We start from the raw sequence: 18,866 nt of genomic DNA on the forward strand, positions 1-18,866 counted from the left end.
TGTCAGATGAAAAAGAACAAACTGCTTCAGGTGTAAGAAATAACACGCTCAGGCTTGCAGAGAACGTTATAAAGAACAGAACGTATTAAAAAGGGTAAATTTGTAGTGTTGTTTTGAACCCGTTATAGATGTAGGCTTTGTGCCGAAAAGGTGTGGGAATCAGATGTGTGCAGATGTGCATGTAGGGGTGACTGTTCCATGTAGCCCATACCAACGCTGATCTGTCCTGATGCGGGGAAATATTAGCTGCCCTGAGTCAGCTCCTGTTGCTTCTTGGGGGGCGGAGCAGGTTTCTGAAAACCACATTAAACTGCCATAAAATGCCCCTGTGCTCCCGTGGGAATCCGATCCAGCTCTGCGCCTCCTTTCAACTGGAAACCAGATCCTGCCTCGGAAACTTGGGCCGAGGCACCAGGTTTATCTGAGTGATTTGCCAGGCTGGGTGACTGAGGGGCTCGTTACGCGTTGCTCTGTGGCGTGCCAGCTCCATTAACGCTGCTATCGGCCCTCTCCCCACAGTGGTGGGTGAGCTCAGCCAGCGTGGCGCATGTTCTGATTCTCTGGGCACGCACCAGGGTGGAGGTGACTTTGGGCGTGCTGGTTTTGACATGCCTGGATGAGCTGTCTGCGGAGGAGTAGCTGCTGGGGGGATGCAGTAGGGAAGCTGAGTTCTCATCCTCACGGGCTCCCTGGCCAGCCTACGGTTCGCTATCGGTGGGTGGAGCCGGAAAGATCTGGGCAGTGCTGCAGCCCTTACTCATCTGAGTAGTCCCATTGACTTCAGAGGAGCTACTCCCATGAGGAGTGGCTGCAGCAGGATCCTAGCTACTAATAGACTTTAAGGCCCGAAGGGACCATCTAGCTTGACTCCTGCCCTTCGCCGGCCCCAGAACCTCACCCACCCACTAGGCCCCTATCCTCTGGCTGAGTTCCTGAAGGCCTCAGATCTTGATTCGAAGACTTTACGGTGCAGAGAACCCCCCATTTACTCCAGTTCACACCAATTCCCTCCCGCTCCCCTCCATTGTATGACATGCCATGAGCCCATCCCCCGCCCTGTCGGACGAGGGCAGTGACCCAGCGCACTTTGGAGGCCGTATTCTGGCCCCCACGTACCAACGGGCCTCAGCCTTCAGCTTTCTGAGTGTCAAGCCCTTACTGGTCACCTGGGGTCGGCCCCCGGCTTCGCGTCTCATCCCACCCATGGCAGGTCTGGTTGCACAGCGCCCCCTAGCGCAATCTGCAGTGAGAAGAGCGCCCCCTAGTGAGTCACCAACACCACGTATCTCTCTGGTGAACGCAGTCTCCTTTGTCTCGGTGGCAGCAGGTGTGACAATGCCTTGGCAGAGGCAGAGCGACAGGTCTGGTGGGGCAGGGCTCTGAGTGGGAGCTTGGAGCTGGCACTTCCTTCCCACCTCCTTTTGCTCCAGGGTAGAGCAGATGGGGTCTCTTCTTCCAGGGGCCACAAAGAGGGGATGGGCTTCTGTCTGGCGCCTTGGCTCTGGGGATGGGAGAGGCTCTGCTAACTACTCTGGAAGTCTGGGGTGCCCACCCCTAAAGGACAAGAGTGGGGTTGGGGGTTAAGCCCAAGGTCTGAGCTCTGCAACAGTGGTAACCTCTGGGCCCATCCCATCCCTGCATCACCATCAGCTGCCGGGCAAAGGTAACAGTCCGTCTAAGTCCCTCTTTGCCAACAAGCTCCATAGGCCAGGAGCTCCTCTCTCCTCTCCTACCTGCCAGGCTCCGCGAGCCGATCCGGCCGATCCCCGAGAGCCTGGAATGCATTACACGCCTGTCGGGAGGGGAAGTCTGTCCCAGTTCCGGACCTGGGGACCCTCACTAGCCAGGCGAGATAGAGAGCGAGTCCCACAAAGAGCCTTTGTTCCTCTGCTGGAACGAATGGATTGGAGACAGCTGAGGTCATTTGTCAGTCTGCGTTACCGGAGACCTTGCAGGTCAGGCAGCGGGAAGGAGGGAAGGGGGACAGGTGGAGAGACAGCCAGCCGGACAGACAGACAGAGCAAACAGATATAAATAACAGCAGCTCTCTCCAGAGCTTGCTGCTGGGGAATCCAGCAGGGGGTGGGATTGGTAGCCACGGGCTACGAAGGGCAATGTTTTATCTTGGACTCTTCTGGCTGGGGAGGGGCCTAGACTTCGGCCAGGCCTAGCGCTGGCTGGGCAGGACTCGGGGCAAGCCGCCCATGCTCAGCTCTGCCAACCCACCTTGGGCTCAGGCTGCCCCACGGCTGCGTCTAGTCCTGAGCTCACCTATAGGTCTGCATCGCTCCTGCTCTCCCAGTCTGGGGCTCCCACCTCCCGCCCACCCCATCTGCCAAGGCACGTCACTGCTGACCTGCAGCCCTGAGCAGAGACGCGTCCCGGAGGCCAGGACCAAGCTTGGCCTCGTGCGGTCGAGCTCTGCACAGTCCTGACCTGCAACCCCCCCTGGTAGTCCAGATGGATGGGCCTGTCCTAGCGCTGTCTGTCTGTCTGCCTGTGCCCAGCCGGGCGCTATCTGTCGGGGTGACAATGCAACAGTGAAAAGCCGCAATTGCAGCTGAAGGGACCATGTCCGCCCTCTCTCCATGACCTGCTTGCTTTCCCCCCGGGGGCCCTTTGCAGCCAGCGCCCCCCCCCCCGAGCAGGGACGTCCATCTCTCCTGAACGGGGCAGTGGGGGCACGAGGCGGAGATCAGCCAATCCATCCCCCGGGCAGCCCAAGCACAGCCACGGTCTGTTTGCAGAGGAAGATGGAACTGTGGAAGAGCAGGATTTGGCAGCAGATCGTTTCAAGCCCAGCTGCACCCTGGGGTGGGCTGGAGGAGGAAGCTCTCCGTGAGGTGTATGTGTGGGGTGGGGGATGGCTGGGGGATTGGAGCAGCTTTGGTTCCTCCCTGCCTGTGGAGTTACGGCTTCATTTCACCCCGATCCCGATGTTAAGGGGCATACATCTAGGAAGGGTTCCGGGACGAGCTGGGGTTGCTGGGGCCGGGGGAAGGGGCAGGGAGCCCACACACCCAGTGTCTGGAGTGAAAGGGATCCCCCCAGAGGTGCTGAGTGGTGGGAGCAGCAGCCTCCCTCCTGGTGAACCCTCTGCCTCTGCCGGAGGAGTGACCAGGTGCGGGAGGTGGAGCCGAGGGCAAAGTCTCCCTCTGCAGCCACCGAAGGAGCCGCCACCTCCTTCCCTCTCTCTAACAAGAGGAAACTTTTTAGCACGCCACAATTCTTCAGAGAAATTTATGGCCCACGGGGGAGCGGGCTGCCAGGGCCGTTCTCTGCCCGAATGGCGGCCGCGCTTCCTCCGAGGGGCCGAGAGCTGCTTTGATGCGACGCAGGCAGGCCTGCAGCTCCAGCGCCAGCTATTCGGCTCCTTCCCCTGCAGACACACACTGTCCCTGCAACCCATCCACCCCTTCCCTTCCCTTCCTCTCCGATGGCTGCTTACGGAAATGGCTCGCTCGCAAGCAGGCTGCTGGTGGCAACCGGTGGGAGCCCCCGAGGCAGCGTGGCACAGGCCTTTGGAGGCAGCGCACCATGCCGGGTGAGCCAAAGGCCCATCTAGCTATCGTGGTGGGGGCCAATACGGCAGATAGGCAGGCAGCTAAGCATCTCCCCCCCAACGTGACCGCAGCTCAGAGGGCACTGCCCAGAGCTTGCTCTGTAGTAAAAGAGCCCTTAAAATCCAGGTAAACTGGATTGACGCCTCCTCCGGAATCGCCTCCTTTTATTATTTCTGTAGCCCGCCACAAATCAGCCTTGTTAGACAGGCTCTTGCCAGAGAAGTATTGTCTAGTGGTCAGAGCAGGGGCCCGGGGCTAGTCCCACCTTTAGCGAGTCAGGGTGCCCTGTCTGTGATGTGGTTTCGATACAGTCTCCCCCGGAGGGTATCGTGATGCTGGCGGGGTGTTTCTGGAGGGCTTTCCGCCCCAGGCCTGGGGTGCGCAGAAGTGGAGTGTGGGGTTTGCAGAACCCATCTTTAACCGACTTCCCTACAATCCCCCAGTTGGAAGGCAGGATGTCTCAGCCCCAGAAGGTGTCGAAGGGGCATGGGGCTGGCTGGGCTGCACTCCCCACTTCGGGGGTTGTGCCCTGGTGCCCGGGGGCGCAGCACCGCTCAGGTTGGGCCCAGCTCCTCCTCGTTCATGATGGTGGGATGGAGGTGGGGCCAAATAGGAGTGAGTGGGTGCCTGGGTTGCAACGCCACTGGCACAAATTTGGCCCATCCAGCCGCCCCTCCGGACCAAGGCCTGAGCAGCGCTATGACCCCCCCCCCCAGAGCTCACAATGCCCAGAGCAGAGAGCTGAGTCCAGCCAGCCCCTGGGACAGGAGCTGGGAGGGAGCAGTTGGTGCCACATTCTCTGGGAAGCACCAGCCCCCAATGTACCCCCCACCCTGCAGCCAGACGACACTCTGTCTTACATACTCCCTGTCCTGCCCCCCATCAGCTCCCCCCGATGTACCCTTCTCCCACAGCCAGGCGATTTCCCTTCCATCAGAGAACCCATCCTGGCCCCAGCCCCCCAGATCTTCTCCCACTGTGCCCCTAGCCCCTTCTGCCCCCATCTCCTTTCTCTAGCTTCCCTGCTCTACCGCCAGGAACCCAAATCCCCTCCACCCCTTTACCCTCTGCTCCTCATGGGCCGTGGGTGGGCGTTGTGTGTTTTTTGGGGAGCTATTGGCTGGCTGCACTGCCTGCAGACCCCTCTGCCCCCCGTTCCTTCCCCAGCCTCCCCATTGCACCCCCATTCCTTCCTCAGCCCCCAGGACTCCCAGCTCCATCCTCACTATACCCCCAGCCGCCCTGATCTCCCCACTTCACCTCCAGGCCTCCAAATCCCCCCTTATCCTCTGTCCTTCCTTGGCTGTGAGTGGGTTTGTGTTTTGGGGGGTGTCTTGGCTCACCACCCCACCCCCAGTTGAAATTGGGGGTTACACATCTGGTCTGGAGCCTCTGACCAGCATCTTAGAGCATCTGGAGCATCTTAGCTCTGAGCTCCCCCTCCAATGGACCCCTGATGGGGGGGAGCACTGGGTCTGGTGGCATCTGAGGGGGGTCGTGACAGGCCATCAAGGTTACAAATGGGTCCTGAGCCCATAAAGGTTAAGAAACTGTTCTTGGGCCTGCCTGCTCTGCTGTCAGCATTGCTGCCAGAGCTGGAGTCAGCCTCATGACCCTTAGACCTGTGAATTCTCTATCATAATTTCTTTGTCCCCCCCTCCGTCCATCAGCACCACACACAAGAGCAGGATGAGTTCGGCTGCCCATTTCTGGGACAGTTAGTGGCACAACTGCACCTGCAAAAGGGACTCTAAAAGACACATTTCAAACACTAAGTGGAAATACATTCAAACTAACCAGCGGATACTCTTGGGGCAAAGAGGTGTGTAAGCCTCCAGAAATGGAGAGACGCATAAGGCCAAATGCAATCCCTGACCTAGGGATCAAAGCAGGTGCGGAATAAGAGCTGTGCCTGCAGTTACATGCAGTGGAATAAAAATGATCAGCTCGTCCTGCCGTGTGAATGGTCCCCAGCCGTGTTCAGGAAGAAGTTTCCACCCATGACTGCTCAATTAGGTGCATCACAGGTGGCTCATGGCTTCCTTGAAAGCCCCCCGCGGGGACCACTCTCAAGCCAGGCTACCGGATGAGATGGACCATTTCTCTGTTCCGCTCTAGCAGTCCCTATGCTCCTAGCCCTGGTGCTTCCACAGGGGTCCCCGGTTTCTCTGCCGGGGATTCCTAGGACTTGGCAATCTCTGTGGCCAAAGGGAGAAGCAGCTTCGCCCCCTCCTGGCCTCCGGCTGTCACTAAACCTCATACAGCGTTTCCCAGGCCCACTGTGCTTGGCTGAGAAGGAAAATTCGCCAGGCAGGGGGAAGGGGAGACAGGCTGAGGGAGGCCGAGTGGCTCTGAGTGGGTGGGTGGCGTTGGAAAGCTCACCCGAAAGCTCCTTAGGGTGAGTGGGGGGTAGCGGTTAGTGCATCAGGCTGGGCTCCGTTTAATTCCACTCTGCCCCTGCTGGGAAAGGCGCTCTGAACTCCCAGCTCTGTGTGGTGGAGGGGAGACTTGCCTGGCTCCTGGGGGCATGGGCATAAAGGGGTTTCAGATCCTCCGAGAACAGAGTTTATAGCTGGACCTTTGCAGTGTCTTAGGGCTGGCTGAGGATCCCTATGGGAGCGATGGGGCCCAGCTGAGAACTGAGCAGAGCTAGGAACGTTCCAGAGCCGGCTCTGTGCTGGGGGGGCAGAACACGCCGCACTGAGCCCAGCCCCACGGCAGCGGGGTGCCATACGGCCCTTAACGAACGGAGTCCCCCAGCGCAGCTGGGACGTGTCCCCCAAGGTCACACCCAGTGTCAGTAGCAGGGCTGGGGACAGAACCCAGGAGTCCTGGGGCTGGTCTATCTAAGGTACTTCAGTAGCTCCCATTACCATGGTATCCACGTGTTTCACAAGCGTCCAGGTGTTTCTCCTCCCAGCACCCCTGGGTGGTGCAGGGCAGGGCTTTATCCCCACTGTACAGATGGGAGCTGAGGCCCCGAGAAGCTCTGTGACATGCCCAGGGTTGCGCAGGAAGTCTGGGGTGGAGCAGGACAGCGAAGCTGGCTTTCCCAATGCCCAGGCTTGTGCCCTAACCACTGGGCTACCCTCCCTCTCCAGAGGAGACGAGCGCTGCCAGCCAGGCATCAGATCAGCTCCTCCGGGTGCCTGGGGCAGCAGGTCAGAGCTGGGTCCCTGGGCACAGAGTGTTCTAGGGGCGGGGGCAGCAGGTCAGCCAGGGAAAGCCCTGAGTGGGACAGGGCATGAGGTGATTGCTCACGCCCCAGGAGACATGAGGAAATGGGGTCATTTGTGCCCACTGAGCAAAGATCTGGCCCCGGGCGGGAAGATAAATACAAGCAGCCCAAGGCCTTGCTGCTCCTGCCATCAGTCGCCTGACAACGGGGTAAGGCTGCCATCTGCTGTCTGCTCTGGACGAGCGCAGAATCTGATAGCCCATCTATACATGGACCTGTGTACACCTACCGCACACGGACACACCCGTACGTCCCTGGCTCGGCCCGTACCTACCGCACACGGACACACCCGTACGCGCCTGGCTCGGCCCGTACCTACCGCACACGGACACACCCGTACGCCCCTGGCTCGGCCCGTACCTACCGCACACGGACACACCCGTACGCGCCTGGCTCGGCCCGTACCTACCGCACACGGACACACCCGTACGCCCCTGGCTCGGCCCGTACCTACCGCACACGGACACACCCGTACGCGCCTGGCTCGGCCCGTACCTACCGCACACGGACACACCCGTACGCCCCTGGCTCGGCCCGTACCTACCGCACACGGACACACCCGTACGCCCCTGGCTCGGCCCGTACCTACCGCACACGGACACACCCGTACGCTCCTGGCTCGGCCCGTACCTACCGCACACGGACACACCCGTACGTGCCTGGCTCGGCCCGTACCTACCGCACACGGACACACCCGTACGCGCCTGGCTCGGCCCGTACCTACTGCTGATGCCTGCAAGTCCGCACAGCTGCACAGGTTCAAGCCTCGGGCATATGCATGCACCTGCGCTGTGTGATTCTTGCACAACGGGCAGCGTTCTCTGCCGGCTCCTGGACACATCGCCACACGGGGACACAATGGATCCCAGTCCGTTTTATTACATAAATAGGTTAAAAGAGTTTCCCCCTGTAATAAAATAAACCCCAAGTCTCCCCCTCCCCCACAGGCCCTCCTTTCCCAGCTGAGCGCTGGGACACCCCTGACCTCCCCTCCATTCCCTTAATTTCTGGGCTCCGGAGTCAGAGCCCAAGCCCTGCATGGCCTTGCTCCTTGCCCGCCCATTGAGGGTGGGAAGCAAGGCTCCCTCCGGCTTATGGGTGATAGCCACTCCTGCAGCTGCAACCCCGCCCCAGCCCACCTGCAGCCGGGAGCAGTTTCTGCCCAGCCTGCTTCATGGGCCCTGTCAGATCTCAGCCCCTGGGGAGACCAGCAGCAACAGAGACACAGCAAAGAAATGCAGAAAACCGTCCAGGGCTTAGCGCCCGTTGCAAGACAGGTGCCCCTGGCTGCTTCAGCCTGGGACATCCCAGGTGGCAGGTGCAGAGTCCTGGAGTCCGGCAAAGGGCTCCCCCTGCAGGCGAGGTTGGGTGTGGAGGGGTCAAGCAGGCAGCTCCCATTCCTGGGGTTGAGAGTGGGTCTCTGAGATAAGGTAGGCGGCTCTGGGCTCCAGGAATCGGGCTGTCTAGCGAACAGCTCCCGCCGCAGGTCTGGTGCGGAAGGTCGGGTCTGACCAGCGAGCAGCTCCTAGCGCAGGTCAGGGGTGGAGGCGCCCAGGTAGGTGCGAAGGTCGCTGATGTTCGACGGGATGATTTTGGCAGGGATGGTCTCCCTGTTCAGCCGCTTGTATGCTGCGTAGCGGTGACACCCCCCAAAGGAATAGAAATAATCCCCCCCTTGGCTGCCTTTGATCCAGAGGATGTCTATGGGGGGCACCTTGTCCACTTCCTCCTGGGGAGCAGAGAGAGAGCTTTAGAAACAGGGTCAAACAGCAGCAGGGAGTTAACCCCATCCAACCCATCGGCCAGGGTCTCCAACACCCAGTCGCCCCAGCTGTGAGCTTCCCCGCAGCAGTGCCTGCTCAAGATACAGGCTAACGTTACATTCCTGGCAGTATTGGTATAACCCCGTGTTGCCAGCACAATCTCAGCATTCCCAGGATGAACGCAGGAAGAGCAGGCACATGCCACTGTGCCTACTGCAGCGCAGCCACTCGGCACAACCCTGGCATCGCTGGCATGGCCACCCCCTGCACAACCTGGGCTTAGCAGGTGGCCCCGTTCGCAGCATCACCAGCAAAGCGCTGCCATCGCCGATACAATCCCAGCATCGCTCAGTGTCCCCATCCGAGCATCGCTCAGTGCCCCCATCCCAGCATCGCCGGTACAATCCCAGCATGGCTCAGTGCCCCCATCCCAGCATCGCTCAGTGCCTCCATCCCAGCATCGCTCAGTGCCTCCATCCCAGCATCGCTCAGTGCCCCCATCCCAGCATGGCTCAGTGCCCCCATCCCAGCATCGCCGGTACAATCCCAGCATGGCTCAGTGCCCCCATCCCAGCATCGCTCAGTGCCCCCATCCCAGCATGGCTCAGTGCCTCCATCCCAGCATGGCTCAGTGCCCCCATCCCAGCATGGCTCAGTGCCCCCATCCCAGCATCGCTCAGTGCCCCCATCCCAGCATTGCTCAGTGCCCCCATCCCAGCATGGCCAGCGAAGCGCTGCCATCCCCAGGATGTATAACCCTGGTATTACCTGGATGGTTTTCATGAGGCTCGTCACCTTGCTCTCCTCCAGGACTGAGGGGATGGGTCTGATGAGCACGCTCACAGGGACATTGTGTATGGTGGGGATGTTGTCGGAGTGGATGCTTCTGTTCCCCTGGTCTTCTTCCGCTGGGCCTGTGCTAGCCATCGCTGTGGCCCAGCCCCTGCCAAGAGCCCCTCGGAGCACACGCCACTGCCCGGCTGCCCTCCCCTGCAGCATCCACTCCTGCCCCAGGGCCCCACGGAGCGCTGCCGGGGAGGCCTTATGCTCAGGCGCGGATTGCACCGTTTGGAATTGCAGGGAGTGCAGAGGAATCTGTTCCCCAGCCCAGCTCCACCTCGCCTGGGTCACCGCCCCGGGTGGATTTCTCAATTGCACAAAGCGTTCACTCTGTGCCTTCAGCCTGGGCCACCTCCCCCCGCCCCCCACTGTGTGTGAGGTGGAGAGGCTGTTTCCGGCAGGGCGAGCGCGGCTGAGTCACAGTGAGTGTGCAGTGTGCAGTGTGCTTCGCCCTCGCCCACGGGGCAGCCGGGAAGCCAGTTCCATCATCGCTCCCCTGGAGGCGGGGCCTACCTTCCTCTGCCGACTCAGAATGAACCAGCAGAACGGAGTCCGGGCATCCCACGAGGAGTCTGGGGGATGGGGCTGGCCGAGGGCCTGTCCGCTCAGCATGGACCTTAAAGATCCTAGGCTGCAAGTCCCAGGAGCCCAGTGTCTTTAACCAAATCATTATCTCCTCGCCCCAGCCTGCCCTCCACCCCAGAGGTGGCTGCCTCTCAATGTCTCGGTTTGGGATTGTCCAGCCCCACATACACATAAACCTCTGCTCCCGGGGCGATCACTGCCCTTAGCCAGAGAGCTGCTTGCAGCAGGGGCTGCGCAGCGTGTTGGGGACGTGCCTGGCACGCAGCCAGCGCTACTGTACATAAATAACCCTACAGAATGACCGTGGGCCCCAGGACTTCCTGAGAGCAGCTGGCAGTCGGGACATGCGCCTGCCATGAGAGTTCGGCAGGGTCAGCGGCTGCGGTAGTGACAGCTGGCTGGGTGCTTATAGGTAGGAGCCTGTCGGTCTACAGCCCCCACTCTCAGCTCACTGCCCTTTCGCTGTAGGGAGCTCTGGCCTGGCCCGGCTGACTCTTACCAGAACTTTTAGGATCCTGAGGTTTACTGTGGGTGGGTCGTTAGGACTACTGTCCTGTTTGTTGTGCAGGGACATTACAGATCCCCCGCCACTTTTGTTCTGGGCTGAACTTTTCCTTCCCCTGCTGCATAGGCTGTTTACGTTCTCCACCCCAGAGGTGGCCGCATTCCAGTGGCACTGAATGACTCTAGCATTGATGTCCTTCCAATCCCTGAGGACGGATGGTGCTGCATTAAAACAAAACAAAAAAATGTGATTGAGCAGCAAGGAATGAACGTCGCTATCCCAGTCAGGTTTCTATACAAGGGTTGGTGTAACAAGCGAGGCCACTACATTGAGATCTATCCACAGCCTGGGTCCAAATAACAGAGGTGGCCCAATGACAGCTCAGTCCTCTGTTGGGTCATCTCCCTAATCCTCCTCTTGTAAGACATCGTCCCAAACGGTGCTCAGCTGGGCCTGCCGTCCCCTCCCCCTCACACCTGAAGACAAGGTGGTGACTGGCACAAGTGAGAACAAAGCCGATGGAGGGCTGGTGTGCATGGCCGATGAACCAAGCCAGGGGCGGGTACCTAGCAAGGCGGGTGCGAGTGCAAGCAGATGAGATGTGGTTTGGTTTTGATCCTAAAGATGCACACACGTTTAGACAGCAAATTGAGCGCAGGCCTGGTGCTCCTGGCACGTCTTGGTGTCACCAGCGGGTGCACACGCAGTGGAGACACTGGGGCTCTGTGATGGCTCATTCAGCAGAGACTCCAGAGCCCACGGAAGGTACGTCTACACTGCAAAAACAAAAAGTCCCACAGCAGCAAGTCTCAGCACGGCTCAGCTGATTCAGGGTCATGCTACAGGGCTAAAATGAGCAGTGTAGACCTTCGGGCTTGGGCTGGAGCCCGGGGTCTGAGACCCACCCCCCTCGCTGGGTTTCAGAGCCTGGGCTCCAGCCCGAGCCTGAACATCTACATCTATGGGCCGCGGGTCATTTTTTGCAATGAAGACATAGTCAGTTGGGGCTCCAGGCCCCTGGTGCCATCCAGCTAGGAAATCAACCAGGGATGATCCCGTCTCGCCACATTGCTTTTAGGAAAATCAGTCATTCCCTGACCCATTTGCATTGAACTCGGGTGGGGATTGAGAGAGGCATGGTCTGAACGCAGGTCTAGGTGCTAGCATCTCCTGGGGTCTAATTCCCAGGCAGCTCTGACACTGACTTGCTGATGTGGCATTGTGCAAATCACCCACCCTCCCTGTCTCGTTTCCCGCCTGTAAAATGGAGATGGTCCCTACTTCCGGGTTGTGGTTAGATGTTTGGCTGCGTGTGTGTGTTCTCCCTGTGTGCTGCCCCAGCTCTGTGCAGACAGCTGGCACAGCAGACCTCGAGCGAACCGCTCAATGACCACAAGATCTGTTAAGGAACGAAGGTGCCAGGCCAGGTTTATTGTCGACGAAGCATGGTACTAGCACCTGGCAGACTCTACAAGGACACTAAGACATGCATGCTCGTGACAATGGACACAGCTCAGTCAATGGTGGGACTTTCCACTGCCCCCTAGGCTGGCCAAAGAGATCCATCTTCCTCTGAGATCCATCTTTATACCCTGATACAAACAAGTTATCTCCTGTCATCCTGACCTTATTTTTTAGGAGGGGCCGGTGTGTTCCTCTTATTTTTGGGGAATATTTTGTACCATCCTTGATATCAGGATGTTCTGGTACCACTTGATATCGGGATGTTCTGGTACCACTTGGTATCGGGATGTGTTTGCGTGAGTACTCTGTACTTAGCACTTCTTAGGAAGGTGTATTTCTGCAATATTTGCCCTGTTCTTGCCAGATTTTGTGAGCAGGTCCTGCCTTATACCAGGCTTCTGATACAAGGGCTTATGTCTTAGGCTCTTTTCCTACTACACCGGTCATGGGGGTGTTCGGAGGATCTATTTGTAAATGCCTGGAAGATGCTTTGAAGATGAAAAGCACAGGAGCTGGCAGCCTTATTATCCAGAGTGGAGATACCTCCTGCCCGATGAATTCCATGCACTTGTTATGGTATTTAATTACTGCTCTTTATTTATGATTGTATTTATTATTACTGCCCTGAGGTCCCAGTCAGTATCTGGGCCCCATTAGATTACAAAAACACACAGGGAAATGTGATCCTTGTCCTGCTTACTTAACAAGATCCATGATCTCTGGATGATTGGAGAAAGGGACCCATCCGAAATATGGACAGTTTTACATGCATGTTTATATATTTTAAAAATAGATGAAAAGGAAGGCCCATCCGCCTGCCTGGAGGGTGCATGGAGGCTCCCAGATCAAAAGACACAGTCCTTTCCCCAGAAGGTCCTTGGGCAGCACATCAGAAGGCAGAGCAAAGCAAGCGTAAGTGGCTGTGAAGGCGGTCCTGTGCCGAGCTGGGTGAATAGTTCAAAATCCCCCGCCCCCAAACTGGATTTGCAAATATTTCCATGGCTGAAAGCACTGTCCTCGTTGTGCTGTGATTTGTGGGGTTGTATTCTCGACTCTTTGTGAGCGTTTGGACGGCTGCAAGCTATTCGCAGAAGGAATCGCGAGTCCCAAGAGTTTCATGAATTTTAGCAGCCGCGATGACTCATCTGCAAAATCATCGCCTGATTCACAGGTCTCCTAATTAAGATGTTTCCCAGCCAGCTATCAGGAAGCAGAAACAATACATTTTGATTCAGGTGACTAACCCCATGAACAGTTCACCGACAACGTAGGCCTGGTCTACACCTAAAACGTAGGTCGCCCTGGCTTTGTCGCTCAGGGTTGTGAACAATTTCGCACCCCGTGTGACAGAGTTAGATCGACTTCACCCCCACTGTAGACGCAGCGAGGTCAATGGAAGAATCCGTCCGTCGCCTTAGCTACTGCCCCTCAGGGGTGGGTGAACCACATCACTGTAGGTAGCGTCTACACTGCAGTGCCTTAGCTGTGCCGCTGTGCTGTAGCCCCACCTTGAGAGGCTGCACATGATCCGCTGACTCTTCCGCCCACATCTGCAAATAACAAAGCCACTCAGAGGGTTGGGATTGCAAATGATTCGCTTGCCACAAAGGAGCGCGGCTGCTAATGAGGCTTATTCCCCAGGAGCCAGCTCGGGCGTGTGTGAGTGCAGGAGCGAATGGCAAAGCCCAGGCAGCTGGAACGTTCGGGTTTCAAATCTGCCTTCGGAATGTTTAATAAGGGCCCAGGCTCCTTCCCTGGGATTTTTTGGCGTGCGTTTGAAGCTCTCAGGATCCCTGCGGGGCTGACTCTGGAAGCTTTCCGACTGGAGTGCTGCTATTTAAGACTTCACTTCTCTTTAGTTTCAGGTCAGCGCTCTGCTGTTGCTCCCAGCCTCGCCGGCTCTTTAACGAGCGGGGTGGCATTAGCATAAAGCTATTGCTCACCCCAGCGTGAGCTCGCCGGGGCTGCTGCTTGCAGAATTTCCAGCTCCCAGAAAAAGGAAGTAGGAGGCCCAGCAACAGAAGCCACAAGGACTGCAAAGATTCCACTGTCGACACCAGGAGAGTGGCCAGTGACTGAGCTGTAGGTCATGCCAGCTCCCTATTGCTCCCTTTCTGCTCTTTGCAGGGGCCTCTGCGTTTGCCCTGTGTGTGCAATGAATTGGCAGCAGCAGGAGAAGAGAGCCTTCGCCACTTTAGACCAGCACATATTGGCAGAAGCAAGAGCAGGATAAGGCAGAGGACTGCGAGATGGGGGCATTGCTGTGTCCGGCTGGAGAAAAGTGCAGGGAAGCCTGGGGCCTTTCACTTGCTTGGTGCCCATCCCACTCCCTTGTCCTGTGCCCCTGATCTCAGAGCTCTGCCCTGCCTCACCCGAGCTGCCAGTGCTTTCACTCCGGTCACGAGACAGCGAGCGCCCCCAACGCCCATTAACTTCAGAGGGTTGCATGGGGCTAAGGAGGAGGGAGAGGCCTGTTTTGATGCATTGTGGGGATTTTACATCTTCCGCTGAAGATACAGACATTGGCTGCGCTCAGACACCAGATGGACCATTGGCTTGTTCTGCTACAGCCAGTCTCATGCTTCTGCAAGGGGCAGGAGCTAAGTGAATGGGGGCTTCAAAGGGCTGATGCATGTGTGTGCCTCACAGGAATTCTGGGAAGCCAGGCGCCTCTCGGCCCTTTCCCTCGGGCTTTTTGTTTATTTACCTGCTTTGTTTTTGAAATTCGAAAGATGCCTGCAGATAAGTCAATTCCTGTGTGTTCTTTGGCTCAGATACTCCTGTAACCGGAAGGGATTCGCGCTATCTATTGCACAGTATAGGGAGAGCGGGTTTTTAATTTCCTCTTCGTTCTGCAGGAAAAAAATTAAGCAAAGGAATATCTCCATAAATGAAAAGTAGCGCTGGCAGCATCTTGCTGCTTCTCGGGACAGCAGAAAAGATCCTGGCTCAGCAGGTTGAGCAGGGAAGTGACAGCTGATGCCCGAGGTATTTACAGGGACGGTTTACTAAACAAATCACTTGTCCTTGGACCTGCGGGTTCAAGTGTGATGCACCTCAGGCCTTGTGACAGGTGTGTTACATTTTTCTACTAGTTTCCCCAGCTTTAGCCTGCAACCACCCCTCAGCCATAGGTACAGATCTCCAGAGACACGTGTCTGAGTAGCAGAAGTCCCTTTAATATCCCTGAATTGCATTACAAGTAATACTGCAGGTGGCCGGTTCTCGGTAGACATGTCTCACGGTGTTCTGTCAAATACAAAACCTGGCAGAAAAATCAATCATGCACGGAAAATTATTGCTGTCAGATTTCCTATATACAATATAAACACGGAGCAGGGACTGGCCCTCCTGTACTGTCCCCAGTGCAATCAAACCAGGGGGCTGGTTCACCCACCGCTCCCAGGGATAAACCCCGAAAGAAGGTGCTTCGCCTTCTGTCCCCACGGGAAGGTAAGTTATGGTAATAACGGTGAGTCCACCGGGGAAGGGCCCATCAGAGAAGAATACTCACAGCGTGTGTGTGTGTGTGTGTGTGTGTCTCAGTGCTGAGCACCGCCCCTGCCTGACACCTGTGTGTATGTATGTGTGAATTGACGTGTGTGAATGGCCCTGCATGAGACTGTGTGAGTGGGGGAGTGGAGCTCTGCATGTCTAACGGGGCGTGTGTTTGCACACACAGAGCAGTGGTGCAAGGGAGGCTATGTGTATAGAGGATGTGAGTGGGACGCAGGTCACATCTGAGGTTATGGGCGTATGCGTGGTCACGTGTGTGTGATTAGCCGTGAGTGCGTGGGGCAGGTAGGATTGTGCCTGTGAGGTTGTGCACCTGGTGCTTACATGCAACTATGCAGGTGTGTGGAGCCGCTTGTGCAATCAAGGTGTGCATGCATGAGCGTGTGTATGTGTGTCCTGTGAGGCGAGGTGCACAGAAAAGACTGCAGACATGACAGCAGACGTGAGAACACATGTGTGCAAAGGAACATGGGAGGCTGTGTATTGGAAGAAGGACACGGGTACATGTGTGTGCATTCCTACATGGGTGAGGATCTAAGAGCTGGGCATGTTGGCAGGCCCCTGTTGCGGCTGAGCCCTGGTCTCTTGGACCAATGCTCTCTGGCACAGACAGCGTGGTGACTGACAATCCGTCACAGGCTCAGGATCTGAGGTAGGAAACAGGAAGTGTTGTGGTGGCAGCCACCCGCCCCAGGGGGATTGCATGTGATGGGGAGGAAGCGCAGCACGCCCGCAGATGGTGCAGTCAGTGGTGTTGGTGAAAGGTTTGGCGCACATGGGAATGGCAAAGGGTGTCTCCATTGGGAAAGTTGCATAGAAAGGACTATTTTATTCCCTGCGCAGCCTGGAACCCTGGCCAACGGCAGGGAGACCTTCGGCATTGAGGAAGACGAGGGAGAACAGCTTTGCCTTGACCAGCCTGCTCCCGATGGGCAGAATGCAGAATCCCTTTCGAAGTGGCAGTGCCCAGCTGTGGCAGGCTAGCTTTAGTTTCTCCCGCCAGCTGTGGAACTGCCAGCTACAGTCTGGGCTTGGCCTCCCTGACCCTCAATCTGGGAATACGGGAATTCCCCAAGGTCACCGAATGCCCCGCATCTCTCCCACGCCGAACTCTCGCCCTGGGAACAGCGCGGCTCTGCAGGCAGCTTCAGACCCTCAAAGGACACATGCAAAGGGGCCCCTATGGTCTGGCGCGGCCCCTTCTGTCATGGCAAATAAATAGTCGAAAGCATAAATTATAAATAATATAAATTAGAGCATTTAAATAGACCCCTCCCTCCCTAACTTTACAGTAACACTGGTTCTCTCCCTATTCCCCGGCCTCTGCCAAAGGGAACTCCAGCTCTGGGACTGAGGGAGAGGTGGGGGGGGGGGGGGGGCTGTTCTAGCCCCTGAACATCCCAGTCTGTCTGAATCAGCAGGATGCACCATTGATTGGGCAATGTGGGAAGCCCATTGGGACACAGGGGGATCGGAGCACAGTCCACAGCCAGAGGCCCTCCTGTTGGGTGGACTGAACCCCCCCCACCCCCCGCACATTTTGAGTCAGGGTGCTGCCCTCTCAGACTTGGCTGCCAGCACAAAGGCCTGGTTCGGTGCAGCCACCTCCCAGCACAAACCCGCAGCGTGACATTGCAGCCTCGAGGGAGCGTCGGGATGGGTGAGGAGCGGGGCTGGCCTGTCCCAAATTCAGATTGGGATTTAACGCCCTGCCACATCTCCTCTGGCAGGAGAAGGCCATGAAACCTGAGTCTGCAGGGAAAAGCGTAGGTATCGATTGGATAGCAGGGGAATCTGGCTTTGACATCACAGACCAGCTCACAGAACCTGTGCCTGAGAAGGACTTTTCCCTTGGACATGTTGGCGGGGACCTTAGGAGGTTTTTCTGCCTTCCTCTGGGGCATTGAACGGAGACCAACTGGGCATACCCAACAGGGCTGATAGTTCTGGCTATGGCATGTGGGCCCTGGGCACTGGTGGAGCTTAATCCTTCCTGGCGTCTTGTCCTACATTGCCGTGAGATTTGGGATGGATGGAAACCACAGAAGTTTTAAGTTTTGTTCTAGTTCCTCTCACTGTAAGGGTCTTCTGTCATAAAGCACTGGATTGTGATGGCCGCACAACTCCACGGAGAGTCGGTAACTCACTCGAACAAGAGCAACTCTCTGCCTCCCAGAATGGCCCTCCAGTCGCGGGGTGTGTGTGTGCAGTATTTCCAATCCCCAAAATCCTGAGATGTGTCTTAAAAATCATGAGATTGGTTTTAAAACCTCCTGAATTTGGGGTTTTCTTTAATTTACCTTCTGGTTTTTGAACATCTAGGGGGCACTCAGGTTAGGGTTCTAAACTTTTCTCTGCACCAAGAAGGGCTAGAATCTTCCTTTATGGTTTAAATGAAAGCTGAGATTCTGACATATTCCCCTGACTACAGGAGCTGGGGCTTGCTCCAATACCTGCACGGCCACATGGTCACTCGCTCCTAGAGCCAGGGGATAGTGAGATTTTCTGTCAATCCCATGGCTGCGGCCGGAGGGAATTTGCCCTTGCTGGCTCGCCCCTCAGCCCTCCTGTCAGTCACAGAGCAGCGCAGCTCCAGAGAGGTACTCCTAGGGCAGCACAAACAAACCAACAAGGACAGAACTCAGAGACATACTGCACATAGACCCGCCCCCTTCCACCAGCCCAACAGCCGCACAGACACGCCTCTCAGGCCCCCCTCTCCCTCACAGACCCCCTCCCCCTCACAGGCCTAGCAGTCACACACACCCCACAGGCCCAACGGTCACACACCCACACACCCACAGGCCCAACAGTCGCACAGACACCCTTCCTCTTCACAAGCCCAACAGTCGCACAAACACCTCTCCCCCCCTCATAGGCTTGTCAGTCTCACAGAACTACCCCCTTCCACAGGCCCGTCATTCATGCAGCACCCGCCCTGTCCACAAGACTGCCCTCCCAGAAGCCTGTCAGTCACATAGACTCCCCCATGCCCCAGCCTGTCAGTTGACTCCCCCACCCCCTCCCCACAGGCCTGTCAGTCGTACAGATGCCACCTCCCCCAGGCCTGTCAGTCGCACTGATCCCACATGTGTCCCCTCGCCTGCCCTGTTCCCTTGTCAATACTCTTACAGTTTCACAGCTGATGCATTTTGAACCCAATGAGTTTAGCTCTTGCTGGAGAAGACAAGTTTCGTTTCTCCCCAGTCGATTTCCGCAGGGAGAAGAAGCAGCACTAAATAAATACAGCAATAAATTAAATAAATACACAAGGAGCTTCCCAAGGTCCCTTGGCCTGAAAAGGAGCTAGGAGCGAATCCCACGGGGAGGAACTTGGACTCGCCGGCCAAGCAGCTCCCGAGTCAATCCTGCCCCGATTCCCCCAGCCAGCC

At 57.2% G+C, this 18,866-nt stretch overlaps 1 protein-coding gene across 1 annotated transcript; it reads right to left on the reverse strand.

The window, feature by feature from the left end:
• Nucleotides 1-7,661: 7,661 nt before the first annotated feature.
• On the reverse strand, nucleotides 7,662-9,726 carry SRXN1 (sulfiredoxin 1). The gene is made up of 2 exons (XM_065414654.1): nucleotides 9,333-9,726; nucleotides 7,662-8,530 (listed from the first exon to the last, which is right to left on the reverse strand). The coding sequence occupies exons 1-2, from the start codon at nucleotides 9,561-9,563 to the stop codon at nucleotides 8,327-8,329; spliced, it is 435 nt and encodes a 144-aa protein (XP_065270726.1). The 5' UTR covers nucleotides 9,564-9,726; the 3' UTR covers nucleotides 7,662-8,326.
• Nucleotides 9,727-18,866: the final 9,140 nt, after the last annotated feature.

The sequence above is a fragment of the Emys orbicularis genome, chromosome 12 (assembly GCF_028017835.1).
Source record: "Emys orbicularis isolate rEmyOrb1 chromosome 12, rEmyOrb1.hap1, whole genome shotgun sequence".
NCBI classification, from domain to species: domain Eukaryota; kingdom Metazoa; phylum Chordata; order Testudines; family Emydidae; genus Emys; species Emys orbicularis.

Bases quoted from the DNA above. Each gene is read 5' to 3' on its own strand.
- SRXN1 (XM_065414654.1), bottom strand. From the start codon at position 9,563: ATGCTGCAGGGGAGGGCAGCCGGGCAGTGGCGTGTGCTCCGAGGGGCT. The intron at 8,531-9,332 runs GTAATACCAGGG...TCTGCTCCCCAG, and splicing joins GCCTCATGAAAACCATCCAG to GAGGAAGTGGACAAGGTGCC.